Genomic DNA, 18,016 nt, shown 5'->3' on the forward strand with positions numbered 1-18,016 from the left:
AAACTTATGTAATGTGTAAATAAGGATGGCTAGAAATACCTTCTAGCTCCAGAATGTTCTGTCCACTTTCAGCTGTGAGGATAATTGAGCAGCAATGTCAGGGGTTTTTATGAAGGTAGCATTCTTGCACTCCTACTTCTGAATGAGAGTTACCATTACAATCTCTCTGAGGTATGCATAGTAATAAATAGGTGCAGATTAGACTAGCCTCTTTGTAAAGGCATGCATGGATACAGTGTCCCTCCATAACCTTTTTGTCAATTTGTTTTCCTGTACTGACTAGTTTAATGGCAAGCTTTTTAAAAACCCGGTGTTAAACTCGTTGACCCTTAAAAGTAAATTTGTTGGTTATAAACCTTTTACTGGTTCTCGTGCAGGTCAACCGCTGTGACATTAGAAATCTATTGGCCAAATCAGGTGTGGTTATAACACTTTGTGAATTGAAATTTGCAGGTAGGTTCAGTGTTTATCTTCTCAATGCAATGTAACCATTCAAATGATTGTCTTTATTATTTTCGTGTACAGGAGGTCACAGAGTTTGTAGTTTTGCATTGATGCCCTGTGGGGTGCGGCAGCAATTCGATCAGTCGGGCCAGACGGTCCCCGCCCAGCGACTGCACGGCAACCGGCATCCCCGCTGGCACATTGCAGCGCAGGTGACTGACGGGAGTTCACCGACCCTGCCTGCACGCTGAGGCTCTCAAAGTAGCTCTGAGCTCCGCCTGGGAGATTCTTTGGGGATTAAACAACAACGTGGCTGGTTATTCTGCTGCTCTCCACAGACCTAATCTAGAGGTGTAATCTTCAAATCGCTCTATCACTGTACATAGAGGGCTCTCGTCCCTCAGGGTTTGCACCCTGTCTGCGTTTCACTTAATCTTTTGATCGAGCCATTTTAAGCAACACCGCATAACTGGCGTTATTGACTTTGCTACAGTGCAGTCTTTATTTGGACCGTGGTACAATTTCTGTTCTTTTGGCTGTACTCCAGCACATTGCGTTTGAAATGAAAGAAATCATGTGGTTAAAGTGGTGACCGTTTCCTTTAATTTTATGGTATGTGCAAGCAGTACTTACAGACTACACTGTATGTGCTCCAAACCGAGAGAGCTGTAAAGGTTCACACGTGATAAAGAGTTGCTTTTCTCCTCTGAAGCTGTAATGGGCAGCCGTGAGTTTGAGGCCTCTTGTAATGCAGTGTGATGACTTTCCTGTGCTCTCTGGCTAGTACAAACCTGCAAAGACCTTCTGCCCTCCAGGTCTTCTGCTTCCACAGAGACCTAAATAATCTCAGCAATAACCTCAGTCATGCAAACAGCAATCTGTATAACCTTCTACAGTTAACCCCCTGCAAGTACGTTTTTGAAACCTGTAGTTTTGTGTTTCAGTGGATAATGGTAAAGTTAGTGGAATATTTTGCAAGTATGTACCTGTCGGTTCAGCAAAATACAAAAGAAAATAATTTGTCTTAAAGGCCCACTCAGTATTTTCAGTTGACAATTTAATGATAATGGCTTATAACAAGTAAAAAGACAAAACTATTGTATAGAATTATTCTCTTAATACAAATAACAGTAAAGATCCTCATAAAAAGGAATATCTGACCTAAACTTGCTTGTTCATCTTCAGCCTTTTACATTAAATTTTTCTTCATTGTTTTATATAATGGACATTTTGGAGTCCATGTTGGATATCAAAAGAATAAGTTGGTTCGATAAAGCTTCGCCAAATAAACCATGCCTTACTACCTTCAATGTACTTGACATTGCCGCAGTTGCCTTATGCGAACAGCAACGTTAACCAAGGTTCAGCATCATAAGGTTCTCTGGGCTCAGCGAAGTTGTTGCCCAAGTTACCAGTACAAGACGTGAAATACTACAAGTACCATGATCATGATGAGGTACTTAGTTGCCATCCATGTAATTTTCGTCAAAAAGATGCCAAACGTTCTGTCGAATTTACGGAGACGCCCTGTTATTCTTCAAAGATCTTCAAAGCACTGCTTTGCTGAATTAGATCAGATTAGAATTTAACCATTTATGGATTCTAGTTTTATCGAATGTTTATGTCAGCTCAAATGGCACATTGTATCTTCTGTTTCATAGTCAGAAATAATATAATAACATAATCATAAGAAGCTTCAGTTTCTGTTGGCTGGCTAATCGTTGAAGAACAGGCAGTGCAGTTGCACCCCTTTTGCCTGGGAGTAAAGGGCTTGGGCCGATTACAAACTAATAAGGAAAGAAGTAACGGCTCAAAATCACGACAAATTTTCTAATTCTGAATAAATGTTATAAAACCATTGTATTCACACGTGCAGCCTCTGGCAATATCACGTCACTCTACAAGCTGCTTTGGAATTACTCCTTAACATAATTACACAAATACAATGGTCAACGTCAGTATTCAAAAGCACTTTGTTTTTAATGACTGAGCTCTTGCTAAATCCTTGGCTAGATTCATAGCCTATTGCAGGATAGCTAATCCTCCAGAAAAGCCCAGAACCCATTGACCGCCCCCCCAAGCGTCCCTCTGCAACCTGCTTTTTCTTTAAAATCATTCAATAATAATAATAATAAACTTTATTTATACAGCACCTTTCATACATAAAATGTAGTTCAAAGTGCTTTACATTAATCAAATTATTACAAAGAATTACAGAGACAACACAAATATATATAATAAACACTGTGGAAATATCCATATAACAAACAAGACAAACACTTCCGGGCATTTCCCCTATGCCTCCCTCGAGTGGGACAACACTCATTGTAGGAGTATGCCATTTCCAACAACTAGCTAACAAATAACAGAACACTGTATGCAAAATAAAAACAGTGCTGCTAGATATAGCACAAAGCAATAAATAAAAATAAGCTGCTAGATATTGTTCAAAGTGATATAAAATAAATAAATAAAAACAGAGGAGACAATAATAAAAGCAGTGCTGCTAGATATAAGCTAGATTAAAAGGTAAGTAAAAAGGTAAGTTTTCATTTGCCGTTTAAAAATGTCCACTGAGCTAGCTGTTCTGATTTTAATTGGCAGGGTGTTCCATAATTTACGGGGGTAATGATTAAAAGCGGCATCCCCAATTGTCTTTCGTGAAACACAGGGAACAATTCATAAAATAAAGTTCACAGACATGCCGTTTTGAATTTGTGAAAATGTCTGCATAAATATACTGAATAATATGTCATTTCATTTGTATATGGAAAACCAGTGCTCACAAACAGCATTCAAATTATGGAACAATATTATGTAGTGCGAAAAATCATGAGTCATGAACATGAGAGAAGTGGCCTTGTCTGCATTCTGACTGGGGGACTCCTCTTCCAATTAGCCTTCAGTTTGCTTTTGAGTGCCAAGAAGCTGTCTCTGCCCCTTTTGAGCTGGGTACTTCTGACCTGAGATCAGTCACACTGATTCATTTTGGAAAGCAACGAAATCTGTCTCTGAACAGGAAGCAACCTCGGACTGTTCTAGAAACAATGAAAGGTGTATTTTTATTGAGCCTGCAGTGGACATTTGCCAACCGCAGGCAGGTTATTCTGAGTAGGGTGTGCAAACAGGGTTTATTTATGGCCACAACCTTATGGGACCAACATACTGACTCAGAATTTGGCAAATGGGCTGTCAACATTGTCAGAATCTATCTTTGCCTTCTTGCGACGGGGCACAATGCAACGTGAACCACCAAAATGCTGGGAACTGTTGTGGGATGGCAATGGCTCTCAGTGGAGCCAACCATATAGGCTAATGATTTATTCTGCAGCATATACTGTAGTAATTTACCCTTCGTGTTCTTATTGGCTCAGGCTTGATTAACCACAGTGGGCCCATCCGTTATGTGATTTGTGAGGCCTTGCTTGTCAGTCATCAGTCCTCTTTACAGGAGCTAGTGAATGCACTGTTCACACGTATTGGGCTGAAATGTGTCTTCCTGTGTTCCCGCTTCTCCCAGGTCTTCCAGAACAGTATTACAGCCTGACGTGGTTCCTGAGCCCCATCTTAGGCCTGATCTTCACCCCTGTGATTGGCTCTGCCAGTGACCGCTGCACCTTGCGATGGGGTCGGCGGCGGCCATTCATCCTGGCCCTGTGCGTGGGCGTGCTGCTCGGAGTGGCTCTCTTTCTCAACGGATCCATCATAGGTGCGCCTTCCCCGATACCCACTCACATTTCCTCCTTAATGCATTTCCTCCATAATAATAGGCTTTAGCATTAGCATTCTAGCTCTTTAGATGCCTCTCCATACTATTTCTGCTGTTTAATACTGACCAGTATTTGTATTTTTTTTGTTTTTTTGTTCTTCAATTGTATTTCTGGAACCATTTGTTTGTTTTAGAACCATAGATTAATTGAATGTCCAGTCGCATGGTAGCATTTAGGCAGTTAAACATATACATATACATATACATATACATATACATGTGTAGTTTATTATTTGATTTTTTTTCAATCTATATCCTGGAAAACAAGATTTTACGAGATTTTACATCCTCGTGAACCAGTACGTGTATGCCCAGAGTTTCCAGATCAATTGCCTTTGTGCGATCAATAACTCTAAATGTATGATCATTTTGACATGTCATAGCTTTAATTTGGTTTGTTTTTTATAATAGTGAAATGGTACAGAGCTGGGTTCAAGCTGATTATTCATATATTTGGGGAAACTGACTATCAGCCAATTCAGCCAACCCCCAGACAATTCCGACCCAGGCAATTTTCAATTTTAGGCAGTTAAAGGTGCCTAGTCTGTTCTCTTTTCTCAACGTGAATTATTTTGATGGGATTCTGAGGAAGACGAGAGCCGCTTTCTCTGATTCCAGCATTCCGACAGGTCCTGGGTCCTATCCTGGGTACTGCGCACCCAACCCTACTCCTGAACCCTGTTTTTCTTCAAAAAAGATCTTCACGGCACTGCTTTGCTGCATTAGATTAGATTAGATTAGAATTAGAATTAGAATTGGCATCCATAGATGGTTCTATCGCATGTTTGTCAGCTCAAACGGCACATTATCCTTTCAAGATATCATAAATGTATTATTCGCCCTCCATCTATACAGCTACAACTACTGTGTTGTTTTTTTGGGACATTGAGACATTTTGCAGAGTACAGAAAAGTGCCATAATCAATTTCTGTAATCTCCTTTCGCATCCATTAACTTTGTCATTTATGGACTCTGCATGTGCGTTTAATGGACCAGCAGCCATGCCTGTTTAGAGCAACACAAACAAATTAGACTTCTTTCAGACTTTGTGAATTCAAGCCTAATACCAGCTGTATAGTTACATTTATTGCACCTGCTGATGGTATCCCTTCCATTTCCTACATTAGCGAACAATTTGCTCCCGTAACCAAATTATCTTTGGAAAAAGCCTTTACAAATGCACAGAGAGAGGGAGAGAGTTGATATAATCAGCTTGAGTACCAGAAAATCAATGAATCCCAGCTATTTGCTACATGTCAGGCTTGACCAACTTGAAAATGAGCATCAAAGAAAATGTATTAGTGCGCAGTGTAGCTCCATTGGAGGATTGCAGATAAGCAGGGTTCTAGATAACCATGTTATCCAAATTTCAGATATAATATATGAGATTATGGAAAATATAGTTTGTTTTTTCCTCAAACTTTCAGGAAAAAGGCTACACATTTACTTGTACTGATACCATTAATTTAATTCAAAATTAAATATTGCCATTATTTTATTATACTATTCACTATTCTCATGTTGGATTATTTGGATAAAGCTGTGTCACCCCTATAATCCCAGTCGACCTCATCTCATTTAGATATGTTTATGCACCTCTTAAAATTAAATTGAACTTTTCTCAATTAAGTAAATTCATCATAACCATCTGAACACATCTTAAAGTATATTTTATAAAATATACTTTAAGATGTGTTCAGATGGTTATGATGAATTTACTTAATTGAGAAAAGTTTAATTTAATTTTAAGAGGTGCATAAACATATCTAAATGAGCAGTAAAGCTGCTCTTGCGCTCACCTTCTTTCATTCAATAGTTGGAAGATGATTATATTCAGCTGACGCTGCTGCCTGAAAAGTGACAGCAGAAATGCTAATATTGTACATAATACACAACGCATTTTGGGGGTGTGCCAGATATGTGTACCGTGTAGCTGGGTGAGATCATTATGCACATGTCAAAATTTTATATTCTCATTTAATGCTTGGCATGTAAACACACACCTTTAATCAGATCAATTCATTCAGCTTCCATGTAAACGGTTCATTTGGAATCCTCAATCGGAACAAATTATTCGGAATGAAGAAATACTCTGCATGTAAAGCGCGATCCTGACAAAAAAATGAGATCCTTTAATCCCCACCTTCAGCATAGGGTCAACCTAAAAAGGAAACGTAATTTAAAAACGGCTCTAAATTCACAACAAATAAATATCAGTAGTCCCTGGGACGCCATTGTAATATGACCATTGTGTCTCACTTTACTAATGAGGTAGCCTTACTGCCAGCATGTGGGCCAGCATATCCATAAGGGTCCTGTACAGCACCACATTGTTTCACTGTACACCCCCGCCCCCCCCCCATTGCTTTGTACAGTGTGTTAACATGTGGCGGGTCAGTCCTGCACATCATCGTCTCACAGTGGCCGTGTATAAGTCACCTCCGGCCCCTCCGGTTTGTAATACCGGGCAGGCGGTGTGAACTCTGTCCGTCTCTTTGACATGGGAAAGGACTAGGAACCAGTTCACAGGGAAAGATTTCCTGTTGTGCCCCTTTTTTTTACCTTTCATTGCCTATCTGGAACTACTTCCTGTCTCCGCCGTGCTGTTCCACGGCGCGCTGGCCCCATTGTCAGGAAGAGCGCGGCGCGACCGGCCACGCTAGCGCCGACTTCGGGGTCGCAAGATTGTTTTTTTCGTTTTTTTTACCGCTTTCCCTGTCCGTGTTTAAAACCTTTTCTGTTGTACGTGTTCGTTTTTTTAGAATACTTCCCTATGTCAGAACACTAACTTATCTTGTTGTTTATAAATGAGTGTTCTTCCAAGCCATCTCTAAAATCCTATTTCAGGAGGCTTGTAGGCTGAATATACTGTACCATTATATCACAAGTGAAACTGCATGTTGTTGGTCTCATGCTGTATAATATAGGAGATCAAAGCTACAAAACGGATAAATATTTTCCCATGTGATAAAAATAGCTACATTGTAATGAGTTGGAAAGACTAGTCCCTGAAGTTGTTGTATAATGACTTGCCTTTCATAAAAAGGGTTCCATTCCACCTGTTTGTATTATGTCCTACACTGCTGCTCAATGCTTATTTTTCATTGATTATTCATTGTCATTATTTTTCTTGAAGTGGAAGTTTCCTACTGGTATCCTCTGTAAATATAGTTAATTGAGGTAATTGCTATAGATTGTATATGACCAGAAACACCGCTGAAATCAGGCTGTGTTTAGGGTGACAGTAGGTGCAGCTACTAGAGCCCGCCCAATATGGGATTTTGCAACCGATACAATAACAATTTTAGACAGAGAAAATGAACTATTATCAAATAATATTTTATTAACGTTATTAACATACGTCCACCAATTTTACATTGAGACACAAGTAAACATCAGTGTGTTGGAACATCAATCATTTACTGCCCATCAAAACTGGCAGTCAATTAGTGACACACAAAACTAGAAGCTTACTAGTAGCTTAACTGCATTCGCACCTGCCAAGGAACTCCTCTTGTCCTCATAGATGTTCGTAATTCTGCAAATGTGTTTATTTTCTTTTGTAATGTGTAGAAATATGTCATGTCGTAACACCCCTGGGAGGGCGAGGCGGTAGTTTAGTTTTGGTGCTTTTACACCCTTATTTGCCACATGGAGAGAGCTCACTCATATAAACGTATCAACCATCTAGCCTGACGTGAACTCAGCTGGCTTCTTTGATCGCAGAAAAAAGTGTAACCACAGCATTCTTTGCTTGTGTTATGGGCACTACACACCCGACATGCTTGAAATGAACAAAATGCACAATGGCATGACGTTCACTCCCTGACCTTACGTGCTGTCAAACACAAGTAACCATTTTCAGTGGAACTCCAATTCAGTGTAGAGATCCACTGATATGCTTCACTGAATGTCTTACCACCGATGCATTTACCAAAATAAAAATGGACCTATGTTGCGTTATAAAAAAAGGGAGTGTGTCTTAACATTCCAAAGCAGCATGTCACAGGCATTCTTTTCCCCTGCACTAGTCTTAAAGTATACAATTTCTTCATTATTTCCCCATAATCCCCAAATCCTCATGTGCACTGAAGCTTGTAGATTTATGACATGTCTTTATGCCTGGGAGGCGGTGTGCAGTCTGAAAGTACAAGTCGTCTCGCCTCTCAGATTTGGTTTAAGAACAGGGCAGTTGTATGATTGGCATGTTGTTTGACAAATTCAAAAACCATCTGCCTATGAGTTCCCAAAGTCTCAGTCTCATGATGTCTCAGTCTCACCTGCTATTGAGCAACACAGAGATGTGGCCTGTCAGTGCAGACACCACTGAGACACCATTTTACTCTCTAAATAATAAAACATGCATATCCTTTTTGGGGGGAAATAAGACATCACTTGCTGTTATTTTAGAATTCTTCAATTCTTGAGCCGTGTGTGCTATTCTTTACCATTGAAATGTGTTTACTGCTAAATTTAGTTTGTGACCCTTTCTGACATTATTCCTAGCTGAGGTATTCTCCTTTCATAGTCTGTTCTGGCCTCTGAGGTTTACTTTATCCAGTGGTGACACTTCATGCCATAGATTAACTTCTCCCACTAGTTAACATTACTGTAAAGCATTACCTATCCAGTTCTCTAAAGGAGAGTGGCTATTGTTCCCCTCTCTGCAGGCCTGGCCATTGGCGATGAACCGAACAACCAGCAGATCGGCATCGTGCTGACGGTCCTGGGCGTGGTGGTGCTGGACTTCTGCGCAGACGCCAGCGAGGGGCCCATCCGAGCCTACCTGCTGGACGTGGCCGACACCGAGGAGCAGGACATGGCCCTCAACATCCACGCCTTCTCTGCCGGTACGAGCCTCTCCGCGTGTGAACACGTGTGTCCGGACACGGAGGGGAGCGTTTAACACGCTGTGCGCTGAGGCCCCCGGAGAAACCCCGTTTGTTTAACCGAACTGCCGAGAAGCTGCAGTTAATGTTTTAACCGTGTCTGAAGGTCACGACCAGAAAGCAGGCATGTGTGACAGAAAGCACATCCTTTCTCGTCTTTCACAAACGATGCGTTGTTCTGCGGTGTTGGCCATCAACCCGACGGTGCCTTGAAGTATGCAGAGACGTCTGTGAATGTGTCATTGCACTTCTTTTAAAGATTTGGTACATGCACAGTCCAAACCTGTACAGATGAACCATAGATTAAGGTCCTGGAGATGCCCAGCTAGGGCATAGATGACCGCAGCACGTCGATCCAATCCATAGGTGACGATCCTGAGGCCAGGAACTCACCCAAAATGGTTTGCCAAGGTTTGGATCAAAAGAAGAAAAGTAAAAAGGAGGAGGAACTCCTGGGATTGTCAGACCCAGGAATGCGGTACTGCAAGATGACGGCAGTGCTGCCCCACACTGCCGTTCCACACACTGCCGCCCCCTCATGCTCCTGCCACTGCTGCCCCACACTGCCGCTCTGTGTAAATGCCTCATTACTGCAGCAGAGCTCTGCCAGCATGAACAGCAGCTCCCCAGCAAATTCCAGGCCCATCAATATTTAACACAGGATAAATTATGTATGCAATTGAGGCCTCCAACTGGAGTTTTCCACTTTAGTTATATACAGGCAGTGCAGATACATTACACTTTCATCCATTGCATAGTGTTTAGCTTAGAGTGACGTGTCATTTCTGGTATTTGCAAGAATGAGAGATTCTGTTCTTATGTAACACCACAGCATTTGAGAATCGGAGTATCATATGGTTTATAAGGAACAAACAATCCTCAAATGTGGTGTTTTGGCTTTATTGTGCTTACTGCACAATGTGCTCGGTGATTACATGGTAAATTACATGGTAAACTGGGTGATTCAGCACTTATCAGTGGAGGTGAAGGGGTGAATTCCATCCGTTAGAACTGAGGATGATTGCAAGATGAGTATTTTGGAACTGAATTGCTAGATTTTTTTGTAATATAAATAAATAAAAAAGCTTAATCTCTCCGACCTTTGTGTATGTGCAGGGCTCGGAGGTGCAGTAGGCTACATGCTGGGAGGTCTGGACTGGACGCACACCTTCCTGGGGGCGACGTTCAAGTCACAGGAGCAGATCCTGTTCGTCTTCACGGCCATCCTGTTCGTGGCGTCCGTGGCGCTGCACCTGGTGAGCATCGAGGAGCAGCAGTACAGCCCTCACCAGGACTGCCTGGACGAGGAGGCGGACGCCCCGGCGGTCAGGCTGAACGGCGGCCCTCCCCGCCTGCAGCTCATCCGCGAGGACGAGCCGTACGACTCGTACGAGGACGCCCGCTCCGAGCGCGACCTGGACATGCGCTTCCTGGACGACGACCTGGTCCGCAGCAAGAGCGACTCGGCGCTAGCCATGGCCGACAGCTCGCTGGAGCTGGATCGCGACCCGCTCTTCCTGCACCGCATCGAGCCGTCCGTCTTCCAGGACCGGCCGTCCTCCTTCCGCGGCTCACCCCTGCGGCGAAGCAGCAGCGCCGGGAGCCGCGACGCCCTGAGGACCGCCTTCAGCCCCCTGACGGCCTTCCTGCAGGAGGCCGAGCGCGAGGGCGAGGAGGCCCTGCTGGGCAGCCTGCGCAGCGTAGACAAGGCGCCCAACGGGAAGCCGGCCGGGCCCGGCGGAGGGGGAGCCAACGGCCACACCCCGGGCGGGATGAAGCCGTCAAACACCAGCGCCTCCATGCGTCCCCGGCGGCACGCCTTCTACCGCCAGCCTTCCAGCACCTTCTCCTACTACGGCCGCCTGGGCTTGCACCGGTACCGGTACCGGCGGGCCAACGCTGTGGTGCTCATCAAGTCGTCGCGGAGCATGAACGACATCTACGAGATGCAGGAGCGGCAACGCCGGAAGCACCGGCGGAGGCTGAGGCACCAGAGCGGGAACACCAACTCCAGCGGCGACACGGAGAGCGACGAGGGGGAGACGGAGACCACCGTGCGGCACCTCTGGCTCTCCATGCTGAAGATGCCCCCGGAGCTCCTGCGCCTCTGCGTCTGCCACCTCCTCACCTGGCTGGCCATCATCACCGAGGCCATCTTCTACACCGACTTCATGGGCCAGGTGGTCTTCGGAGGCAACCCGAAGGTCAGCTCGCGTGCGACCTTCAGACAAATATGCACCCAATTTCTTTCAATTTTCTTCGTACACAAATGCACTTTCCAGTGGTAATGTAAAAGAAAATTGGGTAAAAATTTTAAAAAATTAAAAAACTGTCCTGAACCTCCAAAAAGTGAATAACTGAGGTAAAAAAAAAAGACTAAATTGTGACAGAAATGCATTGAGCCAAGCAAATTATAAAATGGGTTGGGCTGATAACAGACAGAAATAGATTAAATTAACTGGTAGTGATGTGTTGTAATATGCAATTCAGAGAGGTGCAAAATGTACCAATAATTAAAGACTGATGTTGGGTGTTGGAATTTTCAGTTGAGTGTTTTGAGGTTACAGGAGTAGATGTAGCGTATTCAGAACTTCCTCCTCCTCCTCTGCAGGGTGCATTGAACAGCACAGAACTGCTGAACTACCACGAGGGAGTGCAGATGGGCTGCTGGGGGCTGGTCATCTACGCTGTCACCGCTGCCATTTGCTCAGGTGAGGAGCGAGTCTGCGGTCAGTTCAGCCGCTGTTAACGTTGTCGTGGCTGGCCCTCTGAATGTCTGTCTGCTGTGCCCTCTTCCTCTCGCAGCTTTACTCCAGAAGTACCTGGACAACTTTGACCTCAGCATCAAGATCATCTACATCATGGGCACGCTCGGGTTCGCCATCGGCACGGCGGTGATGGCCATCTTCCCCAACATCTACGTGTCCATGGTGACCATCAGCAGCATGGGCGTCATCTTCATGAGCATCTCCTACTGCCCCTACGCCCTGCTGGGCCAGTACCATGAGATTAAGGAGGTGAGTTTCCCCTCGTGCCCTGTCGGGCCAGTATCACGAGATTAAGGAGGTGAGTTTCCCCTCGTGCCCTGTCGGGCCAGTATCACGAGATTAAGGAGGTGAGTTTCCCCTCGTGCCCTGTCGGGCCAGTATCACGAGATTAAGGAGGTCAGTTCCCCCTCCTGCCCTGCTGGGCCAGTACCACGAGATTAAAGAGGTCAGCTCCTCCTGGTTCTACATTTCTCATCGAGTTTGGACGAAGTAGTGACTCCTGCCCTCAGAAATTTGCAGGATGTGCATGTTTTCTTTTCACCCCTTAATTAATCAAAACTCTGAGTATACCTCATCTGGTTCCCTGGCTTTAGATTTGTTTATGATTTTAACATGAATAGAAAAACCAGAAGAACCTTCGGGCTTGTGGAGGACTAAGGCACACAACGTTCTTGCGCAGTTCAGTGCTCCATCCTGTTTTATAAGCTGCTGACTCATTGTAATGACTTTCTGTTTCGTGTTCATCTGCGGTGTCATCCCGCTCACGTTGTGCTCTCCCCCCGTTCTTCACCGCAGTACATCCGCCACAGCCCGGGGAACTCCAGGCGAGGCTTCGGCATCGACTGCGCCATCCTGTCCTGCCAAGTGTACATCTCCCAGATCCTGGTGGCGTCGGCGCTGGGCTCGGTGGTGGACCTGGTGGGCAGCGTGAAGGTGGTGCCCATGATGGCGTCGGGCAGCTCCTTCCTGGGCTTCCTCACCGCCACGTTCCTGGTCATCTACCCCGACCCTCACGCCGATGACGGCAAGGGCGAGGCCGGGAAGCCCCCGGCGCGGGGCGAGGCTGGCCAGGACGAGGGCGGCGAGAAGCCCAGTGTGCTGAAGCTGACCCGCAAGGGCACCGCCACCACCACCTGCCAGGCGGAGTGCGAGTCCACGCTGTGAGCCAGCACCCCTCGCCCAACCCCCCCCCCCCCCCTTCCCCCCCCCCCCCCCCCCCCCCGCTCGACACGGAGGCCCTCAGATACCGCGTGGAGGAGCGCCCGCTTTCTCCGACCCATGGCTGGAGCAGTCTGAGCGGCCATCTCAGGTCACGACGAAACGCATCAGGAAAAAAAAACATCTCGCAAAACATTTCACTTCTCACTTCCAGTCACTGGGCAAGAGGAAAATGACTATTCTCCGGTTATTTGACCAGAGTCAAAAAACGCCAACGATGGCGATGTTTTCCTGAATTGACCAGATGTCATTCCTCCTTGTATATTTTGTTTCAGAGGGGGGTAAAAGATACCAAACATTCTGAAGCCCAGTCTGAAAGCAATTAGCAAAGCGTTGGATTTGAATATTTTCAACACAATAAGCTCTCTGGCTTTACAGAAGTCATTTACAGTAGGGGTGCAGGTGATAACTCGGGATGAGAACCTCGCTTTAAGGTGTAAGAGTGTGCCGATCGATCTTGTGTGTTTCGTCTTTTTTTTCTAATTTTAATTTCCAAGTGCTTTAACATCACAGCCTCTACAGGATGGTGGTGAGCACAACCTACAGTGTCCGTGCACATCTTTAATCATTTTCCAGAATCTTCTGTTCCACCTTATTGTGGAACTCTTACTGCAGTCGCCATTTTCGGGGGCATTAAATGGTGAAAGACTCTTTCACTTTTACTCTTGTATGTGAATGCTGCATTGGTGTTTTGGAGTATGTACCAAACAATGTAAGGAAAACCAAGGGGTTTTAGGAGATCTTAAACAGATGGATGAGAAATTGTGGCAGGATGTAAAATTCAGGACTCGTTTCTCATCATTGCTTTGTTTGCAATGTTACATTCTGTACGCTTGTACAGTTTTGATTGTTCTTTAAAAGCAAGATATATATATTAGCTGGATATTTGTCTAATTTGGGAGTGCCTGTGTCTGGAGAAGGAGTTGGAGGTAACTAGGCTCGAGGAAGGGACAGGGTGGAAGCCCTCGGCTAGATGCACTTTTTTTGTGGCAGAACTCATGCTGTGCAGAACGTGTAGAAATCACAAAGAAATGTGAGGTTTGTTTTGTCTGTATCACGTAGGTCTTTTTGTTTTTAAGCTGAGAAGACATCGTTCAAGTCTCTACGACTTCCTCTCACCAGCACTCTGTTTACATTACACCCTGGTCACTGTACTGGTTGGTGGGGGAGTAATCTCCTAAACCGTCGAGTGACCGAACTACAAAGGCCATGCCTTCTCACCCCGCACAATATCGGCTCCGCCATTTTGGCTCCGAGCGCCCTGCTCTCTGGGCAAGATCGAACGGGGAAGCGTCACAGTTCCGGTAGAGGAAGTGGAGACGGGTGTCGACTTGACAGAGCCGAATTCCAGCCGGAACGCAGGCCCTGCGCGGCTCAATGGGGTTACCCTACGGGAGTTACACTGTGACCTGCTATGGCATGAATGTTCACCTTTGATCCGATTCACTTGGCGTATGCTGTGCTGATCCGTTACCGGGCATGCCTACGGGGGTACTGCAGTTAGTGCATTGGGTTCAGGAGGCCTCAGAAGGGCCTGCGACTCTCAGGTGCTAGAGTTGCTTCAGTGCTTGGGCCACCCAAGTACTCAAAGTTTGTCAATTCAGAACTGCCGTGTAATACAGGAATTCCTAAAGGAGAGGATATCGCTTCCTTTTATACATTTGTTATACTGAACAGTAAGCATAGCAGTGAACCATTTCTAGATATGTTAACTGTATAATCTTTAGAAGTATGATCTTGCGAATATAGATATTTGAGTAAGACAAAAAAAATAAGCTGAGAACTTTTCAGAATGTAAAGAGACAAGAAACCAAACTTGAAGAAAAAACAAAAAAAAAAAGTTTCTGACAAATCAGACGACAGTGGCAATAATGTATCTGCCTCATTAAGGGTAGTAGTTGTAGGCACTGGGTGGGTGTACTTTTATAATGCATGGGTGAACGTATGTGTATCCTAGTTATCTTATTTAAAAATGTACTCGTAGTTAAGCATCGAAAATGCTTGTTTTAAATGTTCATTTTAAGTCTGTTTTTTGAATACTTGAAGTGCAACTCAAGTGTTTTGAGAGTAAGGGTGTGACGACGTTGAGATGGGACTAGCTCCCCAATTTAGTCCAGTTTGGGTTGTAGAGCCATTTGATTCCATCACGTAACAATAGAAAGCAATGAATGTAATACTTTGTCATTTTATTTTTCAGCAGCGTATTTGACATTGCACAGAACTTGCACATACAAAGTTGAGTAAAAAAAAAAAAAAAAAAAAAAATCTTCTTGCAAAAGAAAAAAAAATTAACTGTGGATATTTATTTTTTGATCTCTTGTGGAATGGACACTTTGACTTTATTTAAAATAAATTCTATAAATATAAATATATATATTTAGACTTCTGACTGGCTGAATGCCAGTGCGATGTGCTCTGATTAGGTGAAGATTGAAGTGTGCGTGTGTGTGGGGTGACTGCTGTGGATCCGATCTCAACTCTGTTCTTCCCCGTTCTGATGTTTCCTCCACCATCTTCAGTTTACAGTTCACATTTGATTTAGTTACACTGAAAAAAGACTTTACAAATTATACTTTATTTTAAGTTTTTTTTTCTTTCTTCTTTAAATAAGAATATGATTCACTTTAATTTTCTTGCGTGTATTCTCATTTTTATATTACTCCCATTTTGGCACGGTTCATTGAGAAAAGAAAAATACACTTAATCGAATTTTATTTGAGAAAATTTGGAGTCTGTAATTGTTTCTTAGAATAAGAAAATTAGTCCTGAACATTATTTTAATCTAAATGTATAGAAGGACCTTTTAAGGGGGGGGAAGTGCCGTGTACTGTATGCCTTGTCATATTAAAGTTGTATATTTCATCTGAATAGTTTTCCTTTGCTGCTATTAAAAAAAGCGGATTATTTTTCTTAGGTTTTTTTTCTATATAATTACAATGTATATAAATAAAACCTGTACATATGCTCAAGCCTTCTCATGTAGGATTATGGAAGAACACTGTATTTGAATGCACCTTTAAAAGAAATCATGACAACCAAAATGCTCTTCAGTTGTTTTTATTCCAATTTAACAAGTTCACATTCAAAAATACCTGATGGTAGTGTGTAGTATTTAACATTGCAATAGATTACAAGTTTATATACAGTAATGCTATGCTATTGCTTCAGTTGTGGTTGAGTAGAATCGTCTGTCATAATTCATAACCCATTATTAGGTAGTTACAATGTATCACCATAACAAAGGCACATTATTGTAATATAGTCCATAGAATATTATGTTTTATGTTTTTCAAAGAGCTATTTCTGGTTAGTACTTGGCTACTCATGGTTTTTTAGTTTACCATTGAAATAAGATGTCTGAGGAGTAGAAAGTTGATAAACAAGTATTATGTGAGGATACCAATGAGAATCCTCACATTGCTCTGGAATAGTGTGAGAACTGCTATGTTGGAACTAAAGCCTTGTGGGAGGCCTACTCTATGGATGTTTCTGAATGTACTGTATACTAACTTACTTGAACCATAGAACTGACAGTGAACAGAATGTGTCCACAATAACAGTAGCTGATTATACATGTCCCAATCTGACAACTGGCCTACAACATGCCCTGAAAATGGTTACCCTCAATTGAAAAGGGCATCAACTTCCCTGATTTTGAAACGCTAACCTACTGTTGTCGTATGGGAGACTGCCTTTACCTAGCGTGTGAATAGGTTGTTTTGGGTAAAAATGGGCCGATGTAGAATGGTCAGTGGTTGGCATCTATATAGCGCCTGTATCCAAAGATGTTTATCCAAAGATGCTTTACATTCACCCATTTATACACACTCACACACCCAACGGCAACTGGCTGCAATGCAAGGCACCAACCAGCGGGCGGTTGGGTGTCTTACTCAGGGACACTTCGACACAGCCAGGGCGGGATCGGACCGGCAACCCTCCGCCTGCACAACTGCTCTTACTGCCTGAGCCAATGTCGCCCCATAGTGCAGAAGCTATGCAGGGGCAAAGTATACTGTCAGATAAGGAACTCACCAGTATCTTGCGTTTCCTGCCAACTTTTCAGTGGACTGGGTGTCTCCTTAAATTCCAGTTCCATTTTATTTGTGGTTTTGCTAAAAACCCATACTGTGGGGAAAATCCAGTTCCTCTCCCTGTCAAAGTGATAAAACAAGTAGATGAAGGTGCAGGATTTGAACAGAAGAAAATGTGGAACTATTGGTGAAGTTCTGATCTGGTGTTGTACAAAGGGTTTGCCTGCCCCCTGCTGCCGAGAGCAGCACGTGTCATACACTCTGGTCACTTTATTAGGTTGATCTGGACACCAGCTTGTTAAAGAACTGGCTATACTTCTAAACCTGAAGTATTTGTCCAAGGGAAGAGACTTGAGGTAGTACGTGAGTTTAAATATCCAGGAATCATAATTGATTCACAAATTGATTTTTTAAATTTTATATATATATATATATATATATATATATATATATATATAAAAAGAAGTTCGTGAACACAGTGAAATTCAGCCTGGATAATGTTAGGTATATTAGAGAGAGACTTATGACAGAGGCTGTTTTTGAATGCCATAATTCTCCCTCCTATCACTTTCTGTCAAACTAGGTGGACACAAGCCCAGGTGAGGGGCTAGAGGTCCTAGAGGGTCAAAAGGTCAACAAAACATCATCACTGTGACCTCTTTGCCAAGTGTGACCTAAATTGGGAAAAGCTGGTGAAATCTGCAGATGCACATTTAGTTTTTTTTTTATCTTAATGGTCTTGCCCCTGCTGTACAGACAGTTTTGAAAAATGAGTAGATCCACAAGGGCCTTTGTTTATTTTAATTTAATTGATAAATTCAGTTTGTAAAAAAATCTGTATTAAAAACACTTCTGGGTTACTCAGGAGCAGAACAAACAGGGATGGAATTGATT

General features: G+C 43.5%; 1 protein-coding gene across 4 annotated transcripts in view; it reads left to right on the forward strand.

The window, feature by feature from the left end:
• Positions 1-13,034, forward strand: part of LOC133137190 (solute carrier family 45 member 4) — a 47,212-nt gene extending 34,178 nt beyond the window's left edge. For all 4 annotated transcript variants that reach the window (XM_061255291.1, XM_061255292.1, XM_061255293.1 and 1 more), the window contains 6 exons: positions 3,965-4,153; positions 8,884-9,063; positions 10,219-11,306; positions 11,714-11,813; positions 11,908-12,119; positions 12,666-13,034. In XM_061255291.1, the coding sequence (XP_061111275.1) occupies positions 3,965-4,153; positions 8,884-9,063; positions 10,219-11,306; positions 11,714-11,813; positions 11,908-12,119; positions 12,666-13,034 (2,138 nt within the window). The remainder of the gene's footprint in view (positions 1-3,964; positions 4,154-8,883; positions 9,064-10,218; positions 11,307-11,713; positions 11,814-11,907; positions 12,120-12,665) is intronic.
• The last annotated feature ends 4,982 nt before the right edge of the window (positions 13,035-18,016 follow it).

Source organism: Conger conger, chromosome 9 (genome assembly GCF_963514075.1).
Source record: "Conger conger chromosome 9, fConCon1.1, whole genome shotgun sequence".
Lineage (NCBI taxonomy): Eukaryota > Metazoa > Chordata > Actinopteri > Anguilliformes > Congridae > Conger > Conger conger.